General features: G+C 34.1%; 1 protein-coding gene across 3 annotated transcripts in view; it reads right to left on the reverse strand.

The window, feature by feature from the left end:
• Positions 1-26378, reverse strand: part of ZDHHC17 (zinc finger DHHC-type palmitoyltransferase 17) — a 92323-nt gene that overhangs the window by 34213 nt on the left and 31732 nt on the right. For 2 of the 3 annotated variants that reach the window (XM_017530620.2, XM_017530622.2), the window contains exons 2-6: positions 18425-18547; positions 9896-9973; positions 9154-9298; positions 3800-3864; positions 2990-3152 (exon numbers count right to left, since the gene is read on the reverse strand). In XM_017530620.2, coding sequence (XP_017386109.1) covers positions 2990-3152; positions 3800-3864; positions 9154-9298; positions 9896-9973; positions 18425-18547 — 574 coding nt within the window. Of the gene's footprint in view, positions 1-2989; positions 3153-3799; positions 3865-9153; positions 9299-9895; positions 9974-18424; positions 18548-25409; positions 25514-26378 lie in introns of all 3 variants that reach the window. The other variant, XM_017530621.2, reaches the window with a different exon arrangement.

Below are 26378 nucleotides of genomic sequence, written 5' to 3' on the forward strand. Positions count from 1 at the left end.
TCATCTCCAAATTCAGTCATTTCTCTCTACCTCTACTCTTCTGATCCTAGGCTAAGCTAACATTATCACCTGCCTGATTTTTCGCAACAGTCTAACTGATCTCCTGTTTTCTTAACTCTTCAACACATTCTCCATACATCAACCAATGTAATGTTTAAAAAAATATTTTAAAAAAGCAGATCATATAATCAGCCTACATAAATCCTTTCAACTGCTTTCCATGACTGAGAATACAATTAAAGCTCCTTATCATGGCACTGCATGATATAGCATCTGCCTTTCTCAAGCGACTTCACCACCTTGCTCACTGTACTCTGGCCACACTGTCCTTATTTCTGCACCTCAAACATGGCAATCTTATTCCTGTTTAGGGCCTTGCACTTTCATGTTCCTCTACACGGAGAGTTTTTTCCCACATATCTCTGTATAACTGATCCCTTCTCATCACATAATTCTGAAAGCAAATGTCATCTCCTCAGAGGCATTCCCAAATCACTCTCACCTGATGTGGTCTTTCCATCCCACTCTATCACATTTGCCTTTTATTATTTTTCACTTATTGGCTGTTTCCTCAATAGAATTTATGTTCTCAAAGAATAGGGACCTTATTTGTTTTGAACAATGTGTCTCCCACCACCCGCCACTGAACCAGAATTTGCTGAATGAATGAATACATGGTTTCTATTAGAAGATGATGATAAGACTTAAGTATGTTGGGAATGCCTTTGAGGCAGATTCCCATTTTTAAAAAAGGTATTTCATATTCATTTCATCTTTTTAATTACATACAAAGTGCATTTTAAAACAAAAATCTACTTTGTCACCAGTGTAGATATAAAGATAATTTTTCTCCTGAAAGTATAAATGTTCCCTGAACAAATACAATAATTCCTTAGACTTTATTTTCTTTAAGTACTATCACTCCAGAAGCTACCAGGGAATTACATGAAAAATTTTTCTGCCGATAGCCAACCTTGATTACATGTGACAGATCAAGTTAAAACATTAATAAAAAGTAACTAGAAAAAAAATGAATTTAAATAAAAATTCTAAGGTAAAATAATTAGCTCAATTATAGACACTGTAGACTCTGAAAAGTATTCACATGAACTACACTAGTTAAGAAAGCTACATTCCATTTCATGGTTTCTTGGTACCATATAACTCTTGTGCCTGAACCTTAAAACATTAAAAATGCAATGTTCAAAATCATTTAAATAATTGTGAATATCTCTACTCTTACCATCAACTTTTTGTTGAAATTTGCTGTAGATTATTCCTTTTACTAAGACCTAAAGATTTATGCAATGGCTAATGAGAAGTACAAGCCTTCATTATTTACTTGAAATCATTCAATACTACATTGAATTTTAAAACCATACATCAAATCCTAATGACTGTGACTGAATTTAACCTAATTTTATATGAACAGAAAATATACTTTTAAAAGCTCTTAAAATATACATTACTAGTTTGAAACTCCAAAACTGTGGAGTCATTCTACTGTCGTAATTCTTTGGTATTACTGCAATTTCCGTATACTACTGATACAGCTATTGGCAGAAGGTCTACAGAGTTCTTTCCATTTGCCAAACTAAAATTAATACTGTTTTTTCAATAATACTAAATATCTTTAAATGTATTCCTCATGCATGATCACCTTAGGAGTGGCTGTCTGCTAGCAAAGAGAAAAAAAGTAGTAACACTTTAAACTAATCTAGGTAACAAAACATGAGGTAAACTCAAGTAATTTTCTTATAGGTATATTGATCAGGTTTAGTCAAACTTCTCCTTTCTTAACCTTCAGACCTGGGATCAGCTAATTTAATCATTCCAGTGTTACCAACTTTTAAGAATATCCTATTTAAAAACATTTGGAAAAGCAAAAATTTCTCTCTAAAATTTCTGAAGTGGCAGAGAGGTATCCTAGCAGAGTCATGAAAACTACCTTAAGTAAAACTCAAGAATACATAAATCTTCATTTACTCAGTCAATAAACACCTAGAGGGCCCATCGCATATCAGGCACTATGATATGCTGACTTTCTTCTTTCTCTATGTTTAGTGGCAGATACAGAACTATTCTGATCACTTTGGTGAGGGACAAGAAGACTTGAAATTTTTTTAAAAGGAAAGAAAAGAATATGATTTTATTAATATCTTACAGTTTCCAATATTAATTTACTTTAAATGTCTTAATTACACTATTTCTAAAAATTATAAGCTTAATAAATGATGCTCCATAATACTAGTCTAAGCTATTTTATTTTCTTAAAGTAACTGAATCAAGGAAGAACTAACTATTCACTGGAACATAAAGAGATACCCTGATCCAGCAGGAGATAACCTACTTTTTGATTGGCCATTCTAGATTAGTATGTGCCTTGAACTCCCTTCATATTTAATTAGTACGTATCTGTTAGAAATTTAAGAAACATAACTCAGAAAATACTATAAATTATAGCCAAAATTAAAGAACATTAGTCAATGGGAACAGTTACTTATGAATGCACATTATTAAAAGATGATGTTTAAAGTATTTTCATAGAAAGAGTTCATTGCTGAAAGGCATGGTGGATCCTGAAGCTTTAAAAATGAAAAGAAATAACCAAAATTTAAAACTAGCAATAGAATCTTATTGCATGTATTAATAAAATGTTTACTGATTTAGTGTAAATGTTAATTGTGCTTGGCTCTTATATAATTTTGTAATTTTTCCTGTATTAGTCCACCATGGTGGGGCAGAGATTCTCCTATAAACACCATAAAGGCGTTTATCAAATTTAAATCTCTTGACCTTTAAAAAAAAATAAGACAATAAAATAACCAAGTCAAAGAAACATTAAAATTTATTATGCATAATGTGGTTTAACTGTAAACCTGTATGGAAAGTTTCTTTCAACTCTAACAGTCTATGAAAAACTTGTTTTATGGAATTCATATATTAGCTACATTTCATACAGTATTATCAATATAGAATATTTTTATACCTTAATATTCTGGGCATCAACATTAGCTCCAGCTTCCAGAAGAAGACTAATGACTGTGGTATTCCCTGCTAGTACTGCCCAATGCAGAGCAGTGTTTTTGTGATACTTGTCACCAAGGTTAACTGAAACATTGAATGTTAAAAGCAATCTAGTTGGATCCACACTGAAAAGGAAAAAAAAAAAAACAAACAAACAACAACAACAACCCTAATTTCAATTATAGAAATCATTACAGACACTAAACTGATTATGGTTACAGTAATATTCCATTCTGGAATACTTCTAACCTACTTAACTTTAAAATCAATAATGAGACAATATTCTAATATGAAGTATTAAGTATGTACAACACGATATAAAGTAATATATTAATAGTTTCAGGGGATAAGCAACTTAGTCCTGATATTTTCTATTTTTGACCTAGAAATGGATGTCATTAATACAATTAAAGAATTAAAAATTTTTTTAATTTAAATTTGGAGTCTTCCAAAAGCAATCTAAGACAACTTACTAATTAATACACTAAACTTGTCAATACGTAAGTAACATCAAAAAATGCATTACTTTTTTAAAAAAAGATAACAACTTCCATTCTTAGAAATTGTTAAAAGAGAAATAGATTAAGGAAGCTTTAATCACCAAGGCAGAGATAACACAGAGATACCAAAACATCCAAACAGGTAATTTCTATACACTACATAGTCATAAAAAAAAAATTATAAATATTAGTGAGTATAATATTAACTGCTTTTTCCTCTCTCTTACTTATGCTGAAAAGGCCCGAATAAGGTTTTTATAGTTGTTACATACCTATGTGTTCTATATGCTGCCCACATTAAAGGTGTCATTCCATTCTGATCCATCATATCTACATCCTGATAGAGTAAAAAGAAACAAGTCAGACAATTAAATTATAAGTTCCTAACCAAATTTGCTTAGAAAAATCTAATCTACACATAATAGGAGAAGCTAATATAATACTACTCGATCAAGGATAATGTATGAAACCTTCTCTTTCTTAACTTTCTTGCCACTGTATACTCTAGTTAACATATATCATGCTTTACAGTCTTCCCTTTTAAGATGTTTTAATCAGCCCTTCAATGTTTTACATTTATATAAGTGATTGAAGTTTCTGAAAAACTTGTTTATACTTATTCATGATAAGACAGAATAACAAAACTCTTTATTCCTAGGCATTTCAAAATAAAAAAATAAAAAGAACTGGCATTTTAATATAATCAAAGTTTTAATTTTTTTGTATTTTATTGTTAAACATGTATATTTTTAGAGTTAAATGATTTGCAGTTTGTGGGAAAAAAGCAACACATTAAAGTAATCCCCAACCCTACTTCCCACCATTTTCACCATTTTTTGGCTCCTTATTTTGGTATTTACCTCCATATCTTTAAAGAAGATGTCTGAATTGCTACTTCTTGATTTTTCAGTTTCAGGCACTGAGGCTCCCTGATATAAAAAATGTGAATTTTTCTCTTTCCTCTCTTCTACATCACAAACACGCGCCTTTCCTATTCTCTCCTATCAGGAGATCTATTGTAATTCTGGTTACATAAACATTTAATATTTGATATGTATTATTACAAATATGTATAAATACTATTCCCAGTCAAATCATGTAATAAATCATTATTATTCTATTCAGTTTTTTGCTTTCCCTGACACCATCTCTTCCCCACTTTTGCTTAATTTTTAGCAAATTATAATTAAAATTCCTACCTATTAAACCGAAACTCTTTCCTAGTTATCTAACTCTCCTAGCACAAGACTTTCTGATGTATCAGAAGCATCAGTTTCACTGCTCTGAAACTACCTTTCCTAACTCAACTCCATTATGAACTGATTATCCTCTCTGCCTGAAACATCTGTCTCATTCACCTGGAGTATTTTGAAAATAAAAATCACCTCAAATCCATCTTCGTATTCTTAGTGCCCAACAGAGTGCGTGATCAAAAACCATTTGTTAAAGGAAAAAACATGCTTGCCTATCTACTCTTCTAGGCTTGGCTTTAGAATAAGACAGACATGGTTTTGACTTTCTAGCTCCACCACATAATTGCTATGAAACTGTAGGCTAAATTACTTTAACTCTTAGTCTTAACTTCCTCATTATAAAATGTGAATACAAATAACTTCATAAGACTTCTGTGAAGATTAAATAATGTGTGCAAAGCATCCACTCAATAGCCGAGAACATAATGTATGTTTCATAAATATTAAGTTTCTTCTTCTTCCCTACCCCATCTCCCATTCCTGAATTACATTAAGCAAGCAGTCTAATCCAAGTTGTCTTACCTAGTTTACCAATCAGTGGAGAAAGAAGAGAGTTATGGTAAGTACACTGTAAAACACTGTCTATCTCTATGCAGCAGTTCTCTGTGAGCCACTGTTAGCGATGGGAATATGTCTCAAATGTGAACAATATCCAAGCATACTGAAGCAGAAAAAAAGCTGAGAACCACTGCATTATATAACTAAGGCATTTCCTTAGATGTCACTAGTTTTAGCCCCTCATCATGCATACTGTAATAGAATGTTATGCCTTATCCATTACAAATCCATTTCTGGATTTACTTTAATAGTGTTATCAGGAATATCTTCTGCAACCTCACTCAACATTTCCAATATGCAAGTTCATTTTTTAAAATAATCCCGTGACTTAAGAAAAATGTTTTCTCAAGAAATAAACTTCCTTATTTCTTATATGAGAAGTAAGTATTGTGACTTCTTTTACTCCTAATTGCCATAGTTTCAAGAAAGCTCAACCAAATTTCAGGTCTAATTAAAGCAAGCATGTAAATTCTTAGGTTTAAGTTTCTTCTTCTTCTTAGCTGTCTTTTCATATCCTTTTTAAAAAATGATAGTATTAAAAATATCAATAAATAAAAAAATGTAAAATCATGGCACATCTCTAGAGTACTAAAAGAAAAATGAAATTCAACCTTTTCTCTCTTTGGGTCGGGATTTAAAACTTGGTACTTCTTTTCCAAGTTCAGCCTGGACGTATGGGTATTCTCTATTAGGAAGAATTAACAAGCCCAGATCAAAAGCTTATGGGAATTCCATGATCAACAGGGCTCCATAACTTAGCATTTTCCCCTTTTTCTCCTGAAAATCATCCAAAAGAATTGGTAGTGAGCACTGAATATATTTAACAATATAACTAAAACAAAACAATTGTGAAGAATAGAATGACAAAACTGAATGGAAATGTTATATACCCTAACAATGTAAAACTGATATAATTAACCAAAAAATGCAAAATGGAAAAAGGTTGAAATGAAAGTATGCTGAGAACCTCATCTGTAATAGCCATGAATCAAAGAAAATTATTGTCTAAAGCTGAATAATCAAGTAATAGAAATGTGGCAAAAATTTATCAGAACATAGCTAACATTAACAAAAACAATATTGTTGACTAAAGTCAGTCAAAGAGAAAGGGAAGAATAAATTGAAATATGATAATTTATTACTGCTTATAAATTAGGAACTATGTAACCAGAACTAATAAAATTTGAGCAACCTTCTGACTGAAGTAAGAGAGAAAGAAAACAGTGTGACTAACTGAAGAAAGAATACACCAGTAGAAGGAAGAGCAAGCAAAAGGCCTATAGACAACAGCATGTCAGAATTGCTGAAAAAACAGCAAAAGAACTACCGCGGTTACAGCAGACTGATGACCAGATGGCGGCAGAAGTGGAGCTCAAGAGGTATCCAGGGACTAAGTTGCACTGTGCTCTCTAGCACAGAGAAAAACTTTGGGCCCTAGCAGTATGATGCAATGCACATTGGAAGAGTGTCTTTTACAATATATTAGTGTATATATGTTGAGTATCCTTTATCTAAAATGCTTGAGACCAGAAGTGTTTGAATATGTGGTTTTTTTCGGATGATGGAGTATCTGCATGATAAGATCTTAGGAATGGGACCAAAGTCTAAATGTGAAATTCATTCCTTTCATACACACCTTATACACACAGCCTGAAGGTGATTTCATTCAATATTTTAAATAATTTTGTACATAAAACAAAGCTGGTGTACAATGAACCATCAAAAAGCAAAGGTGTCAGGTAGAATTTTCCACTTGTGGCATCATGTTGGCATTCAAAACATTTTGGATTTCGGAGCATTCCGGATTTTCAGATTACAGATGCTTCATCTGTACAAGGAATAAAATCTCGGAAAGTATATACTAAATTATTAAAGGAAATAACCTCAGTTGGGCAGATGGCCAAGGGGAGAGGTGAGATTTCACCTTCTAAGTCATATTCTTCTATTATGTTTAAATATTTCACATAAATATCTATCATCTTTGTGTGTAGTAAGAAATTTTACTCATGGAAAACTATTTCCCAGACATTTATCATCATCATCATCATGCATTTTTTTGTACCAAAAGCACTGAGACAGGTAGAAATCCTGCCCTTTGAGAATTTTACAGCCTATATACTATACTAGAGGTTTAAAAGATTAGTGAAATCATCCAAACTCCAAAATCAATAAGCTAAAAAAAAGATCATGAAGACTCAAAAACTTATACCACCTCTCTTTCCCAGTTAAAAACTGAAAGGAAAAAAGTGAATGGGTAGTGTAGATCTATATCTGCAATATGGAAGGCCACTGAAGACCTTGTGATGTAATACAGCACAATTTATTTACTGCTTCAACCTTTGTTCTAGAAAAACTGCAGAACAAGAATAAACCCCTATAGCAGTTGCTCTCCAGAGATGGCTCCCCCATAAACCTGGCCTCCTGGTATTCACACCCTTGTGTTGTCCCTTCCCACCGTGATTATAGCCTGGTTAACTGACTTTAACTGATAGAACGGAGAAGAAATGTTGTGTCAGTTCAAGACCTAAGACTTAAAAGGGCAGAGCAGCTTCTACTTTTGTTCTTTTAGGAGCCCTGAGCCAATATGTAAGAAGTCTAGTTCTCCTAGAGAAAAAAGACCATGGTAAGACCACATGGACTGGTATGGAAAAGTAGAAGTTCTGACACTATGTGGAGAAAGAAAGAGGCCTAGCTGCCCCAGCTTCCCAGTTAAGCACAGTTTGTAGCTATTCCTATCAAGGCACAAGATACGTGAGCCAATCTTCCAGCTCAGTCAAGACCCCAGATGACTACACCCACCAGCCATTTCACGAGCCAAGGAGAAAAACCATCTTGCCAAGCCCACAAAAGTATGAAATGTAATAATTGGTTGGTATTGTACAGTATTGTTCTTAAGCCATTAGATTTTGGGGTAGTTTTTAAACACATAATAGATAATAATCTCCCTCCCCTTCCAGCAATTAACTTAATCAGTCTATGCCTCTTTTCCTAAACTATAATGCATAACACAACTGCCATTGCTGAGACTACCAAATACTGTAAAGCCTTCATTAAACAAAACAGTATTCACATTCTAAATCTACAGAGAATTTTAAATTAAAATAACAATAAATATATTTTGATAGCAACAAATTAAATACATCTATCTTAGTTATTCTTGTGATGAGATCCTTACTATAAAACATTAGTTTTATAATTTGAACATTATAAAACTAACGTTCAAATATAACCAGAAAAAACACATCAAAGAAAAACTGGGTGACATTACTTTTAACAAAATACATTTATACAAAAACATGATTATATAAACTGGTAACATTTAATGTGATTATGGTCACTGATCAAGAAAAATCTGGAACAATCACTTAAAATAAGATGTTTTTCTGACAAGAAGCGGCATTATCTTATACAACAGAAACTGATCTTAAAGAATGTATCCTTCTCAAGAGATATTTAATATGGAAAATAACCAATAATTATGTTCAAAAAAGTTTAGATGTATTCAGATGATATATTCAAAAAAATAAAGGAAAAAATAAATACTTAAATTTTCTCTCTTAATTTTTGAGCTTTATTTCCCTTACTCTTGGAAATAAAAAACGCAATCATTATCTGGTTCATGATTTTCATGCTGACTTTTATGTTAGGTGCATTAAATATCCCCATATCAAACGAACTATATTTATGTTCTTCATCCACCACAAGTACTATTTAAATATCACCATGTTGTTACACATGCAACACCAATAATATTAGGTATTTTAAACTATGAAGAACATCTGATTAAAATCCACACTACTGAGATTTTTTTTTACCTGTCCTTTTGCTATGAGATAAGCAACAATTGAGGTATGTCCAAACTGAGCAGCCAGATGAATACAGCTACATCCTTCCCCATCAATTAATGAAGGATCTGCACCATATTTCATTAGTTGTACAACCATGGATAGATGGCCTTGTCTAAAACACAAAAGAATACACACTTAGATATATAAAGTTATTTCAAACAGGATCCTTTGGAAAGAGCTTTTTTAAGTAAGTTAATGGTGGGAAAATTACATATGTATTTTTAAAGGTTATTTTAAAATAGATACATGTCAAAACACATTTAGGATTTTTTGGTTCTTAAAAGCCTTAACTGGATTAACAGCCTGAACATGTATGGAGGTACTCATAAATTATTTAAATATATAGTAAATAATTACTATCTTCTATTATCTCCATTCTAATATTATCTTAATCATCCCAAGAAATGAGCTAATTCTTTCGTTGTAAATATATGTAGGCTGCAAAAATACTACATTTAGAAATCCAAAGTTAACCCAATCTTATAACTAACTGAATTAATATCAGCGTGGCCAGGGAAACTTTGGACAATAAGCTTTTGCTTCTTTATGGGTAATATTTCACAATAAAACCTTAGCATATTAATGATATTAACCAATGGCATAATAAGTTCTCCCATTCATTTTACTATATCATTTTTTTAAAGTTGTTTATTTGAATACTCATAAAGAAAGAAAAGGGAAAAAAAAAAAATCCAGAAGCAAATTAAACCTTGTAGCCCAGTGCAATGGAGTTGAATTCAGGTCTCCTCCAAGTTGATCCACAATAGCACCTTTCGAAATATAGTATCTATAAGACAAAATTTATAATAATTTAAATAACTTGCATTTTCAACAAATTATGTGAAAAATAAGTAAATACATATTTTCCATTTCAGATCTCATGCTAGTTTGAACCTCTGAAAATAATCTTTTGCAATTGTTTAAAAAACATATTTAGCATAATTTTTTAATCAAATGCATCATTTTCTTTTGTTCTAGAATAATGAAGAAAAGAAAAATAATTTTAAGTTACGAAAAAAGAATACAAATGCCAAAAAAATCATGTAAAAAAGAAGGTAGTCAAAGAACCACAAAGATCTAAATAGCGGCATATAGAATCTTGAAATTAGAATAGTTGTAGAATATAGGCAAGACATGGTCTACCTTGGGTAGCTCACCTTTTTAAGCCTTACTTTCCTTGATTACTGTAGATTAAATCAAGTAATATACATATAACATAAAGGTTCTTTATTATGTCTTATTTGTTATACCTTTAAAGCCATGTTGCTTTAAAAAGAAATGACTTTAATATTAGCTTAGTAAGCTTAATATTAACATTATACTTTTTTTTGAGACAGAAAGTGAGAGAGAGAGAGAGAGAGAGAGAGGATGCACGCGAGCATCTCACTATGTTGCCCAGACAGGTCTCAAACTCCTGGACTCAAACGATCCTCCTGCCTTGGCCTCCCAAAGTGCTGGGATTACAGGAGTTAGCGACTGCACCCTGCAGTCATAACATCTTGATAACTTCTGAAGTGAACAAGATCTAGCTGCTTATTACAATGCTTTCTTTGTGAATAATGCAGTAAATCCTGAATGTAAATGATTCTAAGGCATATGACATCGAATACTTGACATATGTATTCTCTTAAACTGTTCTAAGTGATTATTGCTCTAGATCACTAATGCATTTATTCTTAATGTACATAGCTTTAAACCTGTGATTATTCATGCTTACATGCTTAATTCAGAAATTTTGGCTGCAAGTAAGTATTTGTTAAATTGGTGCTTTTAAAGCATTATGCAATGAAGGGCCCAATTCCACTCTTTCATGCAAAATGGTTCAAAGTAACCTAACAAAATATTTCCAGAGTATTAAACTATTACTAACTCAAACATTTAATTTTTCCTGAATCAGTTTCTAAGATACTTGGTAAACATTATACAATGCTGAAAATGTTCTTTGAGAATGTATAGGCCAGACCCCAAAGAGAAGCAATTTCATTCCCTTCTCTATAGTTAATTGTTCCTGAGATTCATTTTTACTGACATGTGGCACAATTTAAATCATCACTAGGTCTATGTCAATGAGCAATTTCCAAACTGATTCTAAAGCACAACTTTTTTTTTTTTTTTCACAAGGAGAGGGAACTTTTCTGTATAATAAAAAAAGAATAACTTCTATTACCTTTTCATTGTAAACTTCGCAGTAGTGTATTTTTATAACATGTTATTTCTTATAGTTATAAGACCCTAGCTCCAAACTGCAAATTTCTGAGATTGCACAACTCTTAATTTTCATCTTAAGCCTCTTTGTTCAATATATTGTTAAGAAGGTTATTATCAAACAATGTTCTGGCAGGTACTAATGATCCTAGGTTTTCAGAAGAGACTATCAATGAACAACTAATACCAACAAATATTTGAAAGATAAAAATCAAATAGCTAAAGCTCAAACATCTCTAGAGGGGCCACTGATGAAAAGTAAGCAAGAATATTACAAAAACTGAATAGGCAAAGGAATTAGACACAATTGTTGCCTCCAAAGAAAGTAGTAAGTACCTGGGCTATAAACAGAAACAACGTGGTTGAAAGTCAATATAAATACGCTCCACAAAAATTGTGTTTTCCAGCATTTATTCCCACTGAAAGTGAGTAGTTGCTTGGCATCACAAATAAGTGTTTTACTGACATGGAAACAAACATGCAGCTGACAATGCTAGAACATTTTCTTTGTACACTATAATGTTAAATCTTAAGATGTTGCTACTCAAATTTTTAATAGAATTGTAGTCAAAATTCAAACTCTTAAAGTTCAGATTCATTCTTGTGTCCCTAAACATTATATGATAGCAATTTCTGACTTCAGTGTCAGTCCCATGTTGATAACATACAACCATTCAGCATTTGCCAAGAGGTATGTTTAGTACACCTTCACCATCAAAGTTTGAGACTCAGGAATTAAATTAGAGAACAATAACACACTGCATTGAAAATGTAGCAATTCAGTGAAAGAGTACGTGGTGAATAAGAACCCCAGGCTCCTTTCTTTACTCAGGTGGTTAGCTAGCAGCCAGACAGGCACACAGCCCTTCCCAGAGAGAGATTAGAAGACTCTTCTCAAAGAGAAACCAAACAGCCCAGAACCAAAAAGCTCCAGAAACTGGTATTTGGGGGATTCCTATTGTAGACCACCCTAAGTCTCACGACTTCCAACCAACTTTGTTATGTCTTGGTCCTAAATGTGAATGGTCAAATATAACCAGGCAATTGAGGAAAATTTCAAACATATAAGGAGACCAAAATAAACAAAAGAAGCCCAAACTAAACAGACTAAAATGTAAAGAAAACTTTTTAAAAATTAGTTAATATCTTCTAAAAAATAAGAGAATATATCCATGATACAAGAACATGGATATTATGGAAAAATGAAAGAGATTCAGAAAGAATGCTTGAAAATTAAAAATGTGGTAGATAAAACTAGAAAGTCAATAGTAGAATTAGAAGATACATTAAGAAAATCTCCCCAAAGGTACATGGCTTTATAGGCAGCTAAAGGGTCTTTGGAAAAATTGGAAGGAAATGAGTTAATCAATCTGGTTCGTTCGTCTGAAAAACAATAGTTCCTAAAAGAAAGAACAGAGAAAATGAAGGCAAGGCACTTTTGAAGGAAAAGTACAAGAATAATCCCTGAACTATTTGGCAAGTTTCCAGATTAAAAGTGGCCAATGAATACTCAATGTCTATGAACTGAATTTGGGGAAAAAAAAAATTAATGCACAGTAAACTTTCACGAAGTCAGGAATAAAGAAAAAAAATCAGCCAGGCACGGTGGCTCACGCTTGTAATCCCAGCACTTTGGAGAGCCAAGGCAGACAGATCATTTGAGGTCAGCAGTTTGAGACCAGTCTGGCCAACATGGTGAAACCCTGTCTGTACTAAAAATACAAAAATTAGCTGAGCGTAGTGGTGGGCACCCGTAGTCCCAGCTACTCGGGAGGCTGAGGCAAGAGAATCGCTTGAACCTGGGAGGCAGGGGTTGCAGTGAGCCGAGATCATGCCACTGCATTCCAGCCTGGGCAACAGAGCGAGACCCTGTCTCTAAAGAAAAAATTTAAAAAAAAATCTTAAGTGTTCCCAAGAAAGAAAAATAAACCACACACATAATGTGTTCTCAGAAAATTATAAGCTCCCTATTTTCCAATAAGCCCTATATTCTTTAATAAAGCCTTGACCTGGAATCAAACTGAAATCAGATACAATTATTATTAACTGTTATTAATTATGAACCTTAACTGCTAAAGACAGGGGCCTGAGCTAATCATTTCTATTTATTGTATTAGGGTAAAAGCTGAGAAATTATTAAAGACTTTCATTTGAAAAGACTAAGAATAGGCCGGGCATGGTGGCTCACACCTGTAATCCCAGCACTTTGGGAGGCCGAGGCTGGTGAATCACAAGGTCAGGAGTTCGAGACCAGCCTGGCCAAGATGTTAAAACCCCGTCTCTACTAAAAAAAATACAAAAATTAGCTGGGCAGAGTGGCATGTGCCTGTAATCCCAGCTACTCAGGAGGCTGAGGCAGGAGAATCGCTTGAACCTGGGAGGCGAAGGTTGCAGTGAGCCGAGATCGCGCCATTGCACTCCAGCCTGGGTGACAGAGTGAGACTCCGTCTCCAAAAAAAAAAAACAAAAAAGAAAAGACTAAGAATATAAACTTAATCCAGGCTAGAGTGAAAGTCTTCTCCCTTCTAAATTACGATAACTTTGTATTTTCTCATTATAAAAGTGAACCAATTGCTCTGCTTGCAGTAAGTTCATTGAGCACATCACGACATAACATAACCATTATGAAAGACACTTCACATTATTTTAGAAAAGTAACTTATTATCTTATGCCTGAAGATATAATATACACATTGATACCATGATTATTAACCTAATCTACAATTTACTGGCTTTGTTTTGTAACCTCACTAGTATATAAGGGCTTGGAACAATTTATAAGGCAGATAGCACCAAGATTTTTGTTTGCATTTTTCATTTCAGACGTCCTTACTTATTTTTAAAAACAAGACAAATATAATTTTTTTGATCACAATGAGATCACACATCTCTACTTAACACTTTATAGGCTTAATACCTGGGTGATGAAATAATCTATATAACAAACCAGCATGACGCAAGTTTACCTATGTAACAAACCTGCACATGTACCCCTGGACTTAAAAGTTAAACACACACACACACACACACACACACACACACACACACACAAAGCAAACAAAAAAAAGAGTAATGCTTCAAAATTCTGAAGAAACTATTTTAATCTAGAAGTCTAGATGTAACCAAACAACCAATAAGGTGTGAAGGAGGAAGAGGTATTAACTTCGAAACATTTACCTCCAAAGCACTGTCTCAGAAAGCTATCAGAAAGTGTATCATATTAAACCAAGGAACAAACCAAGACAAAAACCTAAGATCCAAGAACTAGAGACAAATAGTGGAGCAAAGGAACTTCCCAGGATGATGTCAAAGGAAAGTATCAAGACAACAGTTGTATGTAGGCCCTAAAGAGCAGTTTGGGCTGAGGCAGGAAGGTGGGGAGATCTAGAAATGATCTCAACCCTTCTTACCTGATACTGTTTGCATACTAAGAAGTTAATACTGTGTAAGAGTATAAGAATTAGTGACAGTATCGATGTAGTAAAGTTTTAAAAATGAAAGCAATTGTTACATCAGACAAAATCAGAAGTTCTACAGGAAAGAACAGACAACTATAGGACTCTTTTGGCCTTAATAATGCATAATGTTTGCATGCTTATAACAATTTAAACATTGCATAGTGATTTAACTAAAACTATACTAGACAGAAGAAAAAGTATTAGCTGCAAGGTGCTCTAGGTCATCTAGTAAGCCCAAAATATAAGAACAAAATATAATGTTAAAAACTAATAAATCAAGAAATAACAGAACAAAAGTTGGCATTATTAAAATTTAAAATTCCTATTTTTCTTACATACTCTTAAGAATTCTACAGATGTAAGTGGACATATGCAAAATAATATGTGAACAACATACCAATTATAGCATTGTTTATAGGAGCAAAAACACCAAGAAATAGAGAAAAAAGAATCAACAATTTAAATGTCCATCAATAAGGAAATCACTACAAAAGTTCAGACATCTCCATATAACTCAATATTATACAGATAGTTAGACTGAATTATGCAGCTCTATTTGTCCTGATATGACAAATCTTGAAGACATATAAATTAAATGAAAAACTAGAAAAGTGTTTGCTATTCTATGTGCAAAAGAAAGTAACTTCATAAAAATAGCAATATAAACAACATAGAATACAGGCATAAATATGGAAAGAAACAGCTAAAGTACTGAAAATAGTTAATTATGGGGCACAGCACCATGGGATATAAAAGATTGATATTTCTCATTGCAAGCCATTAAGTACTCCTTGATTTTTCAAATTGTTTATGTACTATTTTGACTAAAATAATACTAACTTTAAAAAGTACAGACTGTGGAAGGCTAGATAATTTTGACCAATCTTTACATTAAAAACACTTAAAAAGCTCAATAAAATATATTTTTTAAAAAATCACTTCCTAAAATGCAAAGCCTAAGAAAATTAAAAGCATTTACCTGGCCAAGATGTAGGAATAGGCTAAAACCCAAAGAAGTTAGAAAAATGCTTGGATACCATTTTCCCTAGAAACAGTTTGCTGATTCAGAAGTGTCGGCCAGGAAGAAAGCAAAATCCACAAAAGCGAAATAAGAAGTGAGACCCCAAAAAGCTGTAGCATAGGACTAAGGAAGAACCAAAAGTAAACCTGGCTCTAGCATGGTCTTCAGCCACCTGCATGATCCAGAAAATCAAAAGCCTTGAAATTAAATAAAGCTGGGCCTGTCTGAAACAAATGGAAATCTTCGTTAATTTAGACCTCAAATTATTCAACAAATAATTTTTCAAACAAATATCTAGTAGATATGCAAGGATAATCGGGCACATGAAGGAACAAGATAACAGAAACAGACCCACAGAAACTCCAGATGCTATTTTCTCAGACACAGATTATAACTATATTTACTATGTTCAAGTACATAGGACAAAATTGAAAATTTCAGCAACTTACAAGTTTGTCAAAAAAAACAAAATTCTACAACTGAAAAATAAAACTTTAAAAATGAACACAATGAATAAATTTAAACACAGATTACACATAAAGAGTAAGTGAATTGGAAGACGGGCTGGAAGACATTCTCCAGGTGAGACAGACAAAAGAGTAGAACATACAGAAGAGAGGGTTAAGAAACACAAGTTATAGAATGAAAAGGTCTAACATACATTTAAGTAGAGGTCCAGAAGGAAAGGAAAAAGAGAATGGGGCAGAAGCAATATTTGAAGAAACAATGGCTGAGTTTTTCCAAAACTGATGAAAACATCAATCCACAGAATCTAGAATTTCTTGCAGTCTCATTCAGGGTAAACAAAAATAAATCCACACCTAGATATATCATTGGGAAACTGCAGAAAATTAGAAACAAAGAGAAAAATCATAAAAGCAGCCAGAAAAAAGGAAAACAAAGCCTTCAAAAGTGCAATACTTAGACTGATTTATCAATAGTGAAAGAAGCTGGAAAACAGTGAAATGATCTTTTCAATGGGTAAAAAACAAAAATAAATCAAATAAAATCTGCCAACCTCCCCTTCCACACTCTCTCATGGAAGCCTGTCTTCGCCTCCTAAACTCCATCAATCTCTCTATTCCCTTCCACTCAGTGTGGAAGCTGCTTTCCTCTCCTGGATTCCATCTTTCTGGATTCTCTCATTCAGTGTGAGAGTTAGCTGTTTCTTTCTCTCTCCTTCTCCTGTTTCTCTCTCTCTTTAAATAAATCACTTTCTACAAACAAACAGCAACCAAAAAAACCTGCCAACTTAATTTCTATGCCATGTGAAAATCTCCTTCACAAACTAAGATGAAATAAAAACATTTTCAGACAAAAACAGAATAGAATCAGGAGACCTATAGTAAACATACAGAGAAAGAGATACAAGAAAGAAAAGAAGAAACAAAGAAAATGGAAATATGCTCTCTGGAAGAAAATGAATTCATGGAGTTCAATCCTGTAGTTACTACTTGCTTAATCTTTGCTTAGGACTCCAAGGGTGAATTCTTTTACCTGGTATTAATATCTGATTTGTCTCTATACTCTGTGGGCAGCACTTAACTGAACATCTGCAAGCACTTCATTTAGTTCATTTTAGATTCATGCTGGCTGGCCATGGAGGCTCATGCCTATAATTCCAGCACTTTGGGAGGTCAGGGTGTAGTTGAATTGCCTGATCTCAGGAGTTTGAGACCAGCCTGGGCAACATGGCAAAACCCAGTATCTACTAAAAATATAAAAAATTAATCAGGTGTGGTAGTATTTGCCTGTGGTTCAAGCTACTCAGGAGTATGAGATGGGGGGATCACTTGAGCCTGGGAGGCAAGGTTGCAGTATGCAAAGATTGCACCACTACACTCTAACCCGGGTGACAGAGTGAGAACTCATTTCAAAAACAAAAACAAAAAATTCACATAGCTTTCTGTAAATATTTTATGTCCAAAGTGTCAAAGACTACTAAACAAGACTTACTAAGATTTTCTATCATCCTGACTCGATTATCTAACTACTGCTTATTAATACTAAACAAACATTAACAGTAATGGAAAAAAATCATCATTTTATACTTAGTGTGCAAAGTATTCATCACTTATGCTGGTGTGAACAGTTAAATCAGATTATTATTACCTATTATCATTTCAACATTCCTTCCTTTTGCTGTTTTCTCCACAGAATCCACATTCAGAATGTGAACATCAGGTCAGACTGCCTGAGTTCAGGTCTCACCAACTCCAACTTTTATTAGCTGTGAGTCACTGGGTAGCACATTTAAACTGCCTGTGTTTCAGTTTCCCCATCAGTAGGACAGTAACAGTTGTTATATTTCATATAGGGTTATATTAAGAATTAAAAACCAAAGAAAATATACATGGAAAAGTACTCATTACACAATTTGGCTAATATAAGCATTCAGTATAAGTTAAAAGCAGTATTTTTTTTTAGAAAAACAAGGTGCACGGAATCTATATTCGAAAAGCCATGAATTTTAGAAAGTATTAATTTTTAAAACAATTACTTCCATTAATTTTATAACAATAAAAGTCAAGTTCTAATAATTAAAAATACATACTTGACTAAATCTATTCTGTTATTGATGGCAGCCCAATGGAGGAGTGTAACATTTTCTTTGTCCGGTTGCCGTACATCATAACCTGCTTCCACCAATTCTCGACAGCGTTCATATATTCCGTATCTTGAAAAGAAAGAAAATATGGTGTTGCTATTATTTAATGAGAAATGTAAAGCTAAAAATAACACTGAAAAGAAAATTCATTCCTATTTTGATACTAGGAAATTAAAATGTATTTCTCAACATGGAATACTACTTTTAAAAGTCAATATTCCAAAAGGTTTCACTAATCCATTTTATAGTTCTAAAATGTCTCACTTATAAGAATGTAAAAATCTCACTATATGGAAGAGAAAAGTACACCAGAAATATAATCTCAATCAGTTGCTTATTTTTCTTTAAACCACTTATCCCGCCAAACTCTCAAGGCAAATAGTAAAAAAAATACACACACGCTAAAAAATAACAAATATACAAAAATCAGTAATAAGATGCATACAAATGATTTAGAAGAATATCAAGAAAGGATGTTATATAAGCCCCAGTGTGAGAAACAGCTCACCCATCCAAACCCAAAGAATAGATTCCAGAGGCACGAAGAATGGCAAAAGTGTGACTTTTAATAGCTGTCTTACAAGATCAGGTGGCTGGTAGGAAGGCACACCCAGGGCAGCTACAGCATCTCCTAGCATACAAGTCCCTTCCCCAGTTCCTCACTGGTTGAGCACTATCCAGTTACAATCTTCCCAGATGTTGCCCAAGTTTTATTGTCCCCCTTATAAGGTTATACTCTAGTCTTCTTCCACATTTCAGTATGATTTCCCAATAATGAAACTTGCTTCCCTTTTATGGGCTAACCCCTCCTCTACATTCTAATCACTTATTGTGATCTTCTAGGTACATGAGCCACGCAGTTTACTACATTCACAGGCTGCCTGTCAATGCTTATATTTATCATACCTTGAAAATGGACCATTTAAGATGTTTTCTCACAGACTCCCTTCTCTTTTCTATTTACCTTCTTTGGTCTCATTTTCATTTAAACCCTTCTGGTCCTTGAATCACTCTAGAAGTCATTTACTATCTTCCTCACAGGAGGGCGAGTCTGGTTTTTAATAGTAGCAGGTTATTTTGCTGGTAAGTCATGGGCATTCGTTTATTAACAGCTGTTTCAATTAATCTCTGTGCTAGTCCCCTCACACAAGGGATAATACAACATCCCACTGCTAAGACTCCTGCCACAATTATGAGAGATGTAAGGATTGAAGCTACTATGCCTTTCCATTTTCCAAACCAACCTTCTAGCCAAACCATAAATGGGTCATCAATTCCAGCACTCTCTGCCAGTTCGTTGGCTAGAGTTGTCAAACTCTGTAAAGCTTTTGTGATGATCCCATCTGGGCAGTATTGTTGGGATTGAAAGTACATTTCCCACCCAGCATAACACATATGCCCCTTTTTTCTGCTAGTATCATGTCTAGTGCAAGTCTGTTTTTCCAAGCCTTTTGGCTGGTGGCATCTAACTAGCTAGTCACCCCTTTGAGGGTGTCCTGAGTATAGCTGATGAATCTGTTGATTATAATAGATACAGTTAATCCAATTCATATTCTTATTAATAGGTGACCACCAGAAAAGTGCTGATTCAAACCCAGCAGCTATTTGGTTTGGGGCCTTAAATTCATTAGGCACCCCCTAGAGACTCCTATTAAGTCAACATATATATTGGGATTAAAAGAATTTGTCAAATCTCTCCAGTTTCGGTGGTCATGTACATTTTTGGATATCTTGCGGAATGCCAGGGTGAAGGGAATGGCCAATTGGGCTAAAACACAAGTCCCGGTCCAATTGGAAGGTAACCGGTTATGGAGGCTGCTTTTCCTACAATACTACCAGACATCCGCCCAGGTATATGGAGAGCTGAGTAATTACCATGGCCTCACCAGTGACATTTAAGATGGGTACAAGTTGAGAATTCTCTCATGGGTTTACTGAACTCTGCCCCCTACCTAGAGAGACAAGAGGGGGTGGTTCATATTCCCTACAGAGAATAAGGGGATTACTCTGGGATCTGACCTCCACAATGTGGGAGAGAGCAATGACAGACTCTGAGCAAAATCATTTAAGGCAAAGCCTATTTTATAGCAAATAGTTCACGTAATTTTTTTTTCTTTTTTGAGACAGGGTCTCACTCTGTCACTGAGGCTGGAGTGCAGTGGCGCAATCATAGCTCCCTGCACCCTCCACCCCCAGGGCTCAAGCAATCCTCCCACCTCAGCCTCCCAAGTAGCTGGGACCACAGGTGCACACCACTATGCTCAGCTTTTTTTCTTTGTATTTTTAGTAGAGATGGGGTTTCACCATGTTGCTCAGGCTGGTCTTGAACTCCTGCGCTCAAGCAATTCTAGAACTAAAATGTACAATAACTGAAGTCACTATATAGATTCTAAGACAGAAATGAGACAAGAAATGTCTTCAAAAACAGAAGAAAGAGTCAGTAACTATGAAGACAGAGCAATAGCAATTACTATCAAGTGTGAAGAGCAGAAAGAAAAAAGACCAAAGGAACGTGAACACAGTCTAAGGGACCTGTGGGACACCATCAAGTAGAACACACACATTGTGGAAGTTCCAGAAAAAGAGAGAGAAAAAGGGGCAGAGGGAATATTTGAAAAAATAAGAGCTGAAAACTTCCTAAATTTGAATATAAACATCAATGAAGTCAAAGTAAAAGGAACGCCAAGACACCCACACTGAGACATGATAGTCAAACTTTTCAAAGACAAAAACAAAGAGAGAACCTTGAAAGGAACGAGAGAGAAGCAACTGGTCACATACAAGAATCTTAAATAAGTTATCAGCAGATTTCTCATCAGAAACTTTGGAGGCCAGAAGCTAGCAGGCTAACATACTCAAAGTGCTAAAAGAAAACCAATGCCAACCAAAAATCCTATATCCAGCAAAACTGTCTTTCAAAAGTGATGAAGAAATTAAGACATTCCCAAATAATGGCTGAGGGAATCTGTTACCACAGGACCTGCCATGCAAGAAATTATCAAAGGAGTGCTGCTGAGTGAAATTAAGAGACACTAGACAGTAACTCAAAGCCATATGAAAAAATGAAGATCTCAATAAAAGTCAATACCTGGGCAATTAGAAAACCTAGCATGATGTAACAATAATTTGCAACTCTACTTTTTCGTTTTCTATATGATTTAAGAAACTAATACATTAATTTAAAAAATTAAACACCAGTATTATTGCAATTTTGGTCTGTATGTCCACATATTGTTTCTATATAATTTTAGAGACTGACACATTTAAACTAATTACTACTTTATGTCTGTTGGAAATACAGTATATACATATGTAGTTCTGTGACATCAACAACTAAAAATGTGTATAGATGTATAGATGAGGCTGTAAAGGAGCACAATTTATTAGGTTATTGGAATGAATGTATAAATTCAATAATATAAATTCAAATTAGTGTTATAACTTTAGGATAAGTGTAATATCCATAGTAAGTGCAAAGAAAAGTAGCTATAGGATATACACAAAAAGAATGAGAAAGAGATTTAAACACTTCCCTACAAAAATTGAACTAAACACAGAAAAATACAGTAATGCAGGAAATGAGACAGAAAAAAAGCTATATGGCATATAGAAAACAAATAGCAAAATGACAGAAGTCCCTCTTTACTAGTAATTACTTTAAATGTAAACGGATTAAACTCTCCAATTCAAAGACAGTTTGGCAGACTAGATAGGGGAAAAAAAAGACCCAACTACACGCTGTCTACAACAGACACACTTTAGATCCAAAGGCAAATTAGTTGGAAATGAAAGGATGAAAAAAGAAAGTCCATGCAAATAGTAACCAGGGGAGAGCAAAAGTGACTACACTAGTATCAGACAAAATAAACTTTAAATCAAGAATGGTTACAAAAGACAAAGACATACATTAATAAAAGGTTCAATACAGCAAGAAGATACAACAATTATAAATTAAAAGCATTGAACATTTAACCTAGTAACATCATCAAAATATTTGAAGCAAAAATTGACAGAACTGGAGACAGAAACAGTTCCACAATAAGAGCTACAGACTTTAATACCCCAGCTCTCAATAATGGAAACAGCAACCAGACATAAGTAAGGAAACACAGAACTTAAGAAAACCATGCCCAGCCTGGACTCAAGTATTTATAAAAGTGAACTGAACTTACATATCAAAATTTAGTACTGTGCCTCTTCTTTCCACTGTAAATAATTAACAATTCCCAAGCAAATATCAAGTGGAAAACAGAAGACTACGAACAAAACAAACTACATTCTAAAGACACAAATTTTAGGGTTATGTCTACTTTTTGTTGTTGCTTTATGTGCAGAAAAAACAAGGCTACATGTGTCATTCTAATAAATGCATGTACAGGTTGGGTATCTCTAATTCAAAAATCAAAAACATGAAATATTCCAAAATTCTAAACTTTTTGAGCACATGATAGATACAACAGATGGAAGATACTACACATGACCTCATGTGACAGGTGCATAAAACATAAAAAACATTGTATAAAAGTACCTTCAGGCTATTGTGTATAGGTGTATAAGTAACATAATAAACATGTTTAGACCTAGGGCCCATCCCAAAAATATCTAATTATGTATATGCAAATATTCCAAAATCCAAGAAAATCAAAAATCCAAAACACTTCTGATTCCAAGCATTTTGAAGAAGGGATACTCAACCTGTATTCAGATAGCCTATTTAAAGCTAAAAGCAAACAAACCTACAAAAGAAAACAGAATCTCAATCTTTACAGATGTCATGGAATTTCTCTATGTTGTTGCACTCAAAGCCCATGCAAAGGATGAGATCACCTTAAAATCAAACTGTTCAGATCAATCATTTTTAATCTTTTTGGGGATCACAGACTCCTTTGAAAATACAATGAAAGTCACAGACTCTACCCAGAAACATGCTCCAACACACAAAATTCTGTATATAATCCAAGGCATTCAAGGAAGCCTGAAGCTCTTCATGGAGCCCAGGTAAGAATGTTAAGTAATTCACACCTCCTCAGCAAGTTATAATAAAGGTCACATTACTCTGAGATTTGGTTTGCAATGAGTAGTGTTAAGGTTGCCAGCACTCTACAAAATAAATATTAAGGGACCAAAAGCACACCAAGTCTTTATATTAGGAAAGAGTTATTTCATAATTTCACAAAATAAAAAATATTATTTTACTTAGGTAACCTACTGGCATAACAGATACCACTTCATGCTTTCTTCTTGAAGTAAATATGCAGATGATCAGAAAGACCAAGAAAAATACACACCCTAAGTAAATATGACTATTAATTCTTTGAGATGCAATAAACTTCAGACAATTCCTTTTTTGTTTGTTTTTTTGGAGATAGGGTCTCACTCTGTTGCCCAGGCTGGAGTGTACTGGCATGACCGTATCTCACTGTAGCCTTGACCTCCCAGGCACAAGTGGTCCTCACACCTCAGCCTTCCGAGTAGCTGGGAACACAGAAGTGTGCCATCATGCCTGATATGGTTTGGGTCTGTGTCCCCACCCAAATCTTATGTTCAATTGTAATCCCCAATATTGGAGGCGGGGCCTGATGGGAGGTAATTGGATCATGAGGTGGATCCTTCATGAATGGTTTAGCACCATCCCTTTGGTATTGTTATCGTGATAGAGTTCTCATGAGATCTGGTTGTTTGGAACTGTGTGACACCTCCTCCCTACTCTCTCTTCCTCCTGCTCCAGCCATGTAAGACGTGCCTGCTTTGAGCTTCACCTCCCGCTATGACTGTAAGTTTCCTGAGGCCTCCTCAGAAGCAGAAGCCACTATGCTTCCTATATAGCCTGCAGAACCATGAGCCAATTAAACCTCTTTTCTTCATAAATTACCCAGTTTCAGGTATTTCTTTGTAGCAGTGAGAGAATGGACTGATACAATGTCCAACTTTTTTGTTGTTGTTGTAGAGACAGGGTCTCATTCTGTTGCCCAAGCTGGTCTCAAACTCCTGACCTCAAGCAGTCTTCCCACATTGGCCCCCCAAAGTGTTAGAATTACAGGCATGAGCTTTCACATCTGTTCAATTTCAAACAATTCTTAAAGCTGAAGAATCTATGAACTAAATAGTCTCCTCTTTGCAGATAAAAATAACCGTTATTTCAACTTCCATATAATTTACATTATAGTAAGTCAGATTTATCCTTTTCCTTGGCCTGTCTCAAAGACTGATAATCTGGTATTTTGACAATAACATTTTAGAAAACTTTGTGATATTTCCCTCAGCACAGGTTAAATAAATAAGTAAATATGACACTAACTACGTTTTATATCTAATCTGTGTACCTGGTTGGTGGGGGAGAGAATATTGTACACACACTAATATTTTCCATTTAAAGTGCTTTAATTCTAACAATGTTTTCCAATTCACCATTAACTAACCTTAATATTCTTAAGCCCTAATAATATACTTCTGGAAAGATAAGCAAGTACCAAAAGCAAATAGACATATTCAATTAACCAATGAGAAATAAACTCATTTTTGTTTTTATGAGACGGAGTTTCGCTCTTGTTGCCTAAGCTGGAGTACAGTGGCACAATCTTGACTCACTGCAACCTCTGCCTCCCAGGTTTAAGCGATTCTCCTGCCTCAGCCTCCCAAGTAGCTGGGATTACAGGCATCCACCACCACGCCCAGCTAATTTTTGTATTTTAGTGCAGACAGGGTTTCACCATGTTGGTCGGGCTGGTCTCGAACCCCTGACCTCAGGTGATCCACCTGCCTTGGCCTCCCAAAGTGCTAGGATTATAGATGTGAGCCACTGCACCTGGCTGATAAACTAATTGTTTAATTGAGATATTGATGTTTTCCCATGGTAATATGACTGTTATTCAGATTCATATTTCACTTGAAATACACATGTCAAAGGAAACAACTACAACGAAAACCTTACTGTGTAGCCTTGACTATGTCCCATGTGCTGTAATCATCAATATGAGTTTTCCGTCCAAGAGGTTCACCATATCCATGGTTATAATGGCTTTGGGGTTTGATTTCCTGTTAAAAAGAAAATCACACACAGGCAAGAAATGAAAAAAGAGGTACAGACAATATTTCCATATTTTATAGTAGTGTTTTTGTGTCGTTTGAGAAATACTAATTACTGACATAATTAAGTTTACTTTATTCTAAAGTCTATATTCTTTAGGAAAAAAGCATGTTCAAAGAGATATACCTATTTTATACATTCTCAAGCTAAAAAAAAAAGCTGTAATATTAGAAACAAGTAACAACTTAGTAACTGAAATTCACCTTCAGATAGAACTCTCTTCCCTCGTCATCAACTCATTCTCTCTGACCAATTTTTCTATTATTCTAGTATAACCCTCAGCTCTAGCACTCTGCTTTAAAGCCTTCATCACATGCACTGTTCTATTCCTCAAATAAACTCTAAGGTCCTAAAGGAAGGAACCTCTGGATATTATTTTTCTGTTACTCTCAGATATTACCTTTCCTAAAACTCCTTCATGCTCCGAGCTACCATTAGATGAAGAAGAAACGGAGCAGTGCTGATAAAAACTAAATCTGCCTGAATAGGCCTAAAAATGTCAATATCCCTTTTAAAATATTTTATATAAAAATTTATGTATATCGAATTTAATGTATATAAAAATTTTAATGCCAGTTTCAAAGAATATTATATCCATTCAAAGCTTACATGCTGTATTTTCTATTCAATACAAAATCTGCTATATATAGTCAATTTCCCCAATATAACATAGCACTAAAATACAATTGTTTCTTTACATAAAAACAGAGAAAAAGTGAGTTTGTGCAGCTCCAATAACATCTGTGAAAACTGATATGTTTTGGATATTTTTCACAAATGTGTAAATATAAATAAAAGGATAAATCATAAAAT

This window comes from Cebus imitator, unplaced genomic scaffold (assembly GCF_001604975.1).
Source record: "Cebus imitator isolate Cc_AM_T3 unplaced genomic scaffold, Cebus_imitator-1.0 Scaffold67, whole genome shotgun sequence".
In the NCBI taxonomy this organism is placed as follows: domain Eukaryota; kingdom Metazoa; phylum Chordata; class Mammalia; order Primates; family Cebidae; genus Cebus; species Cebus imitator.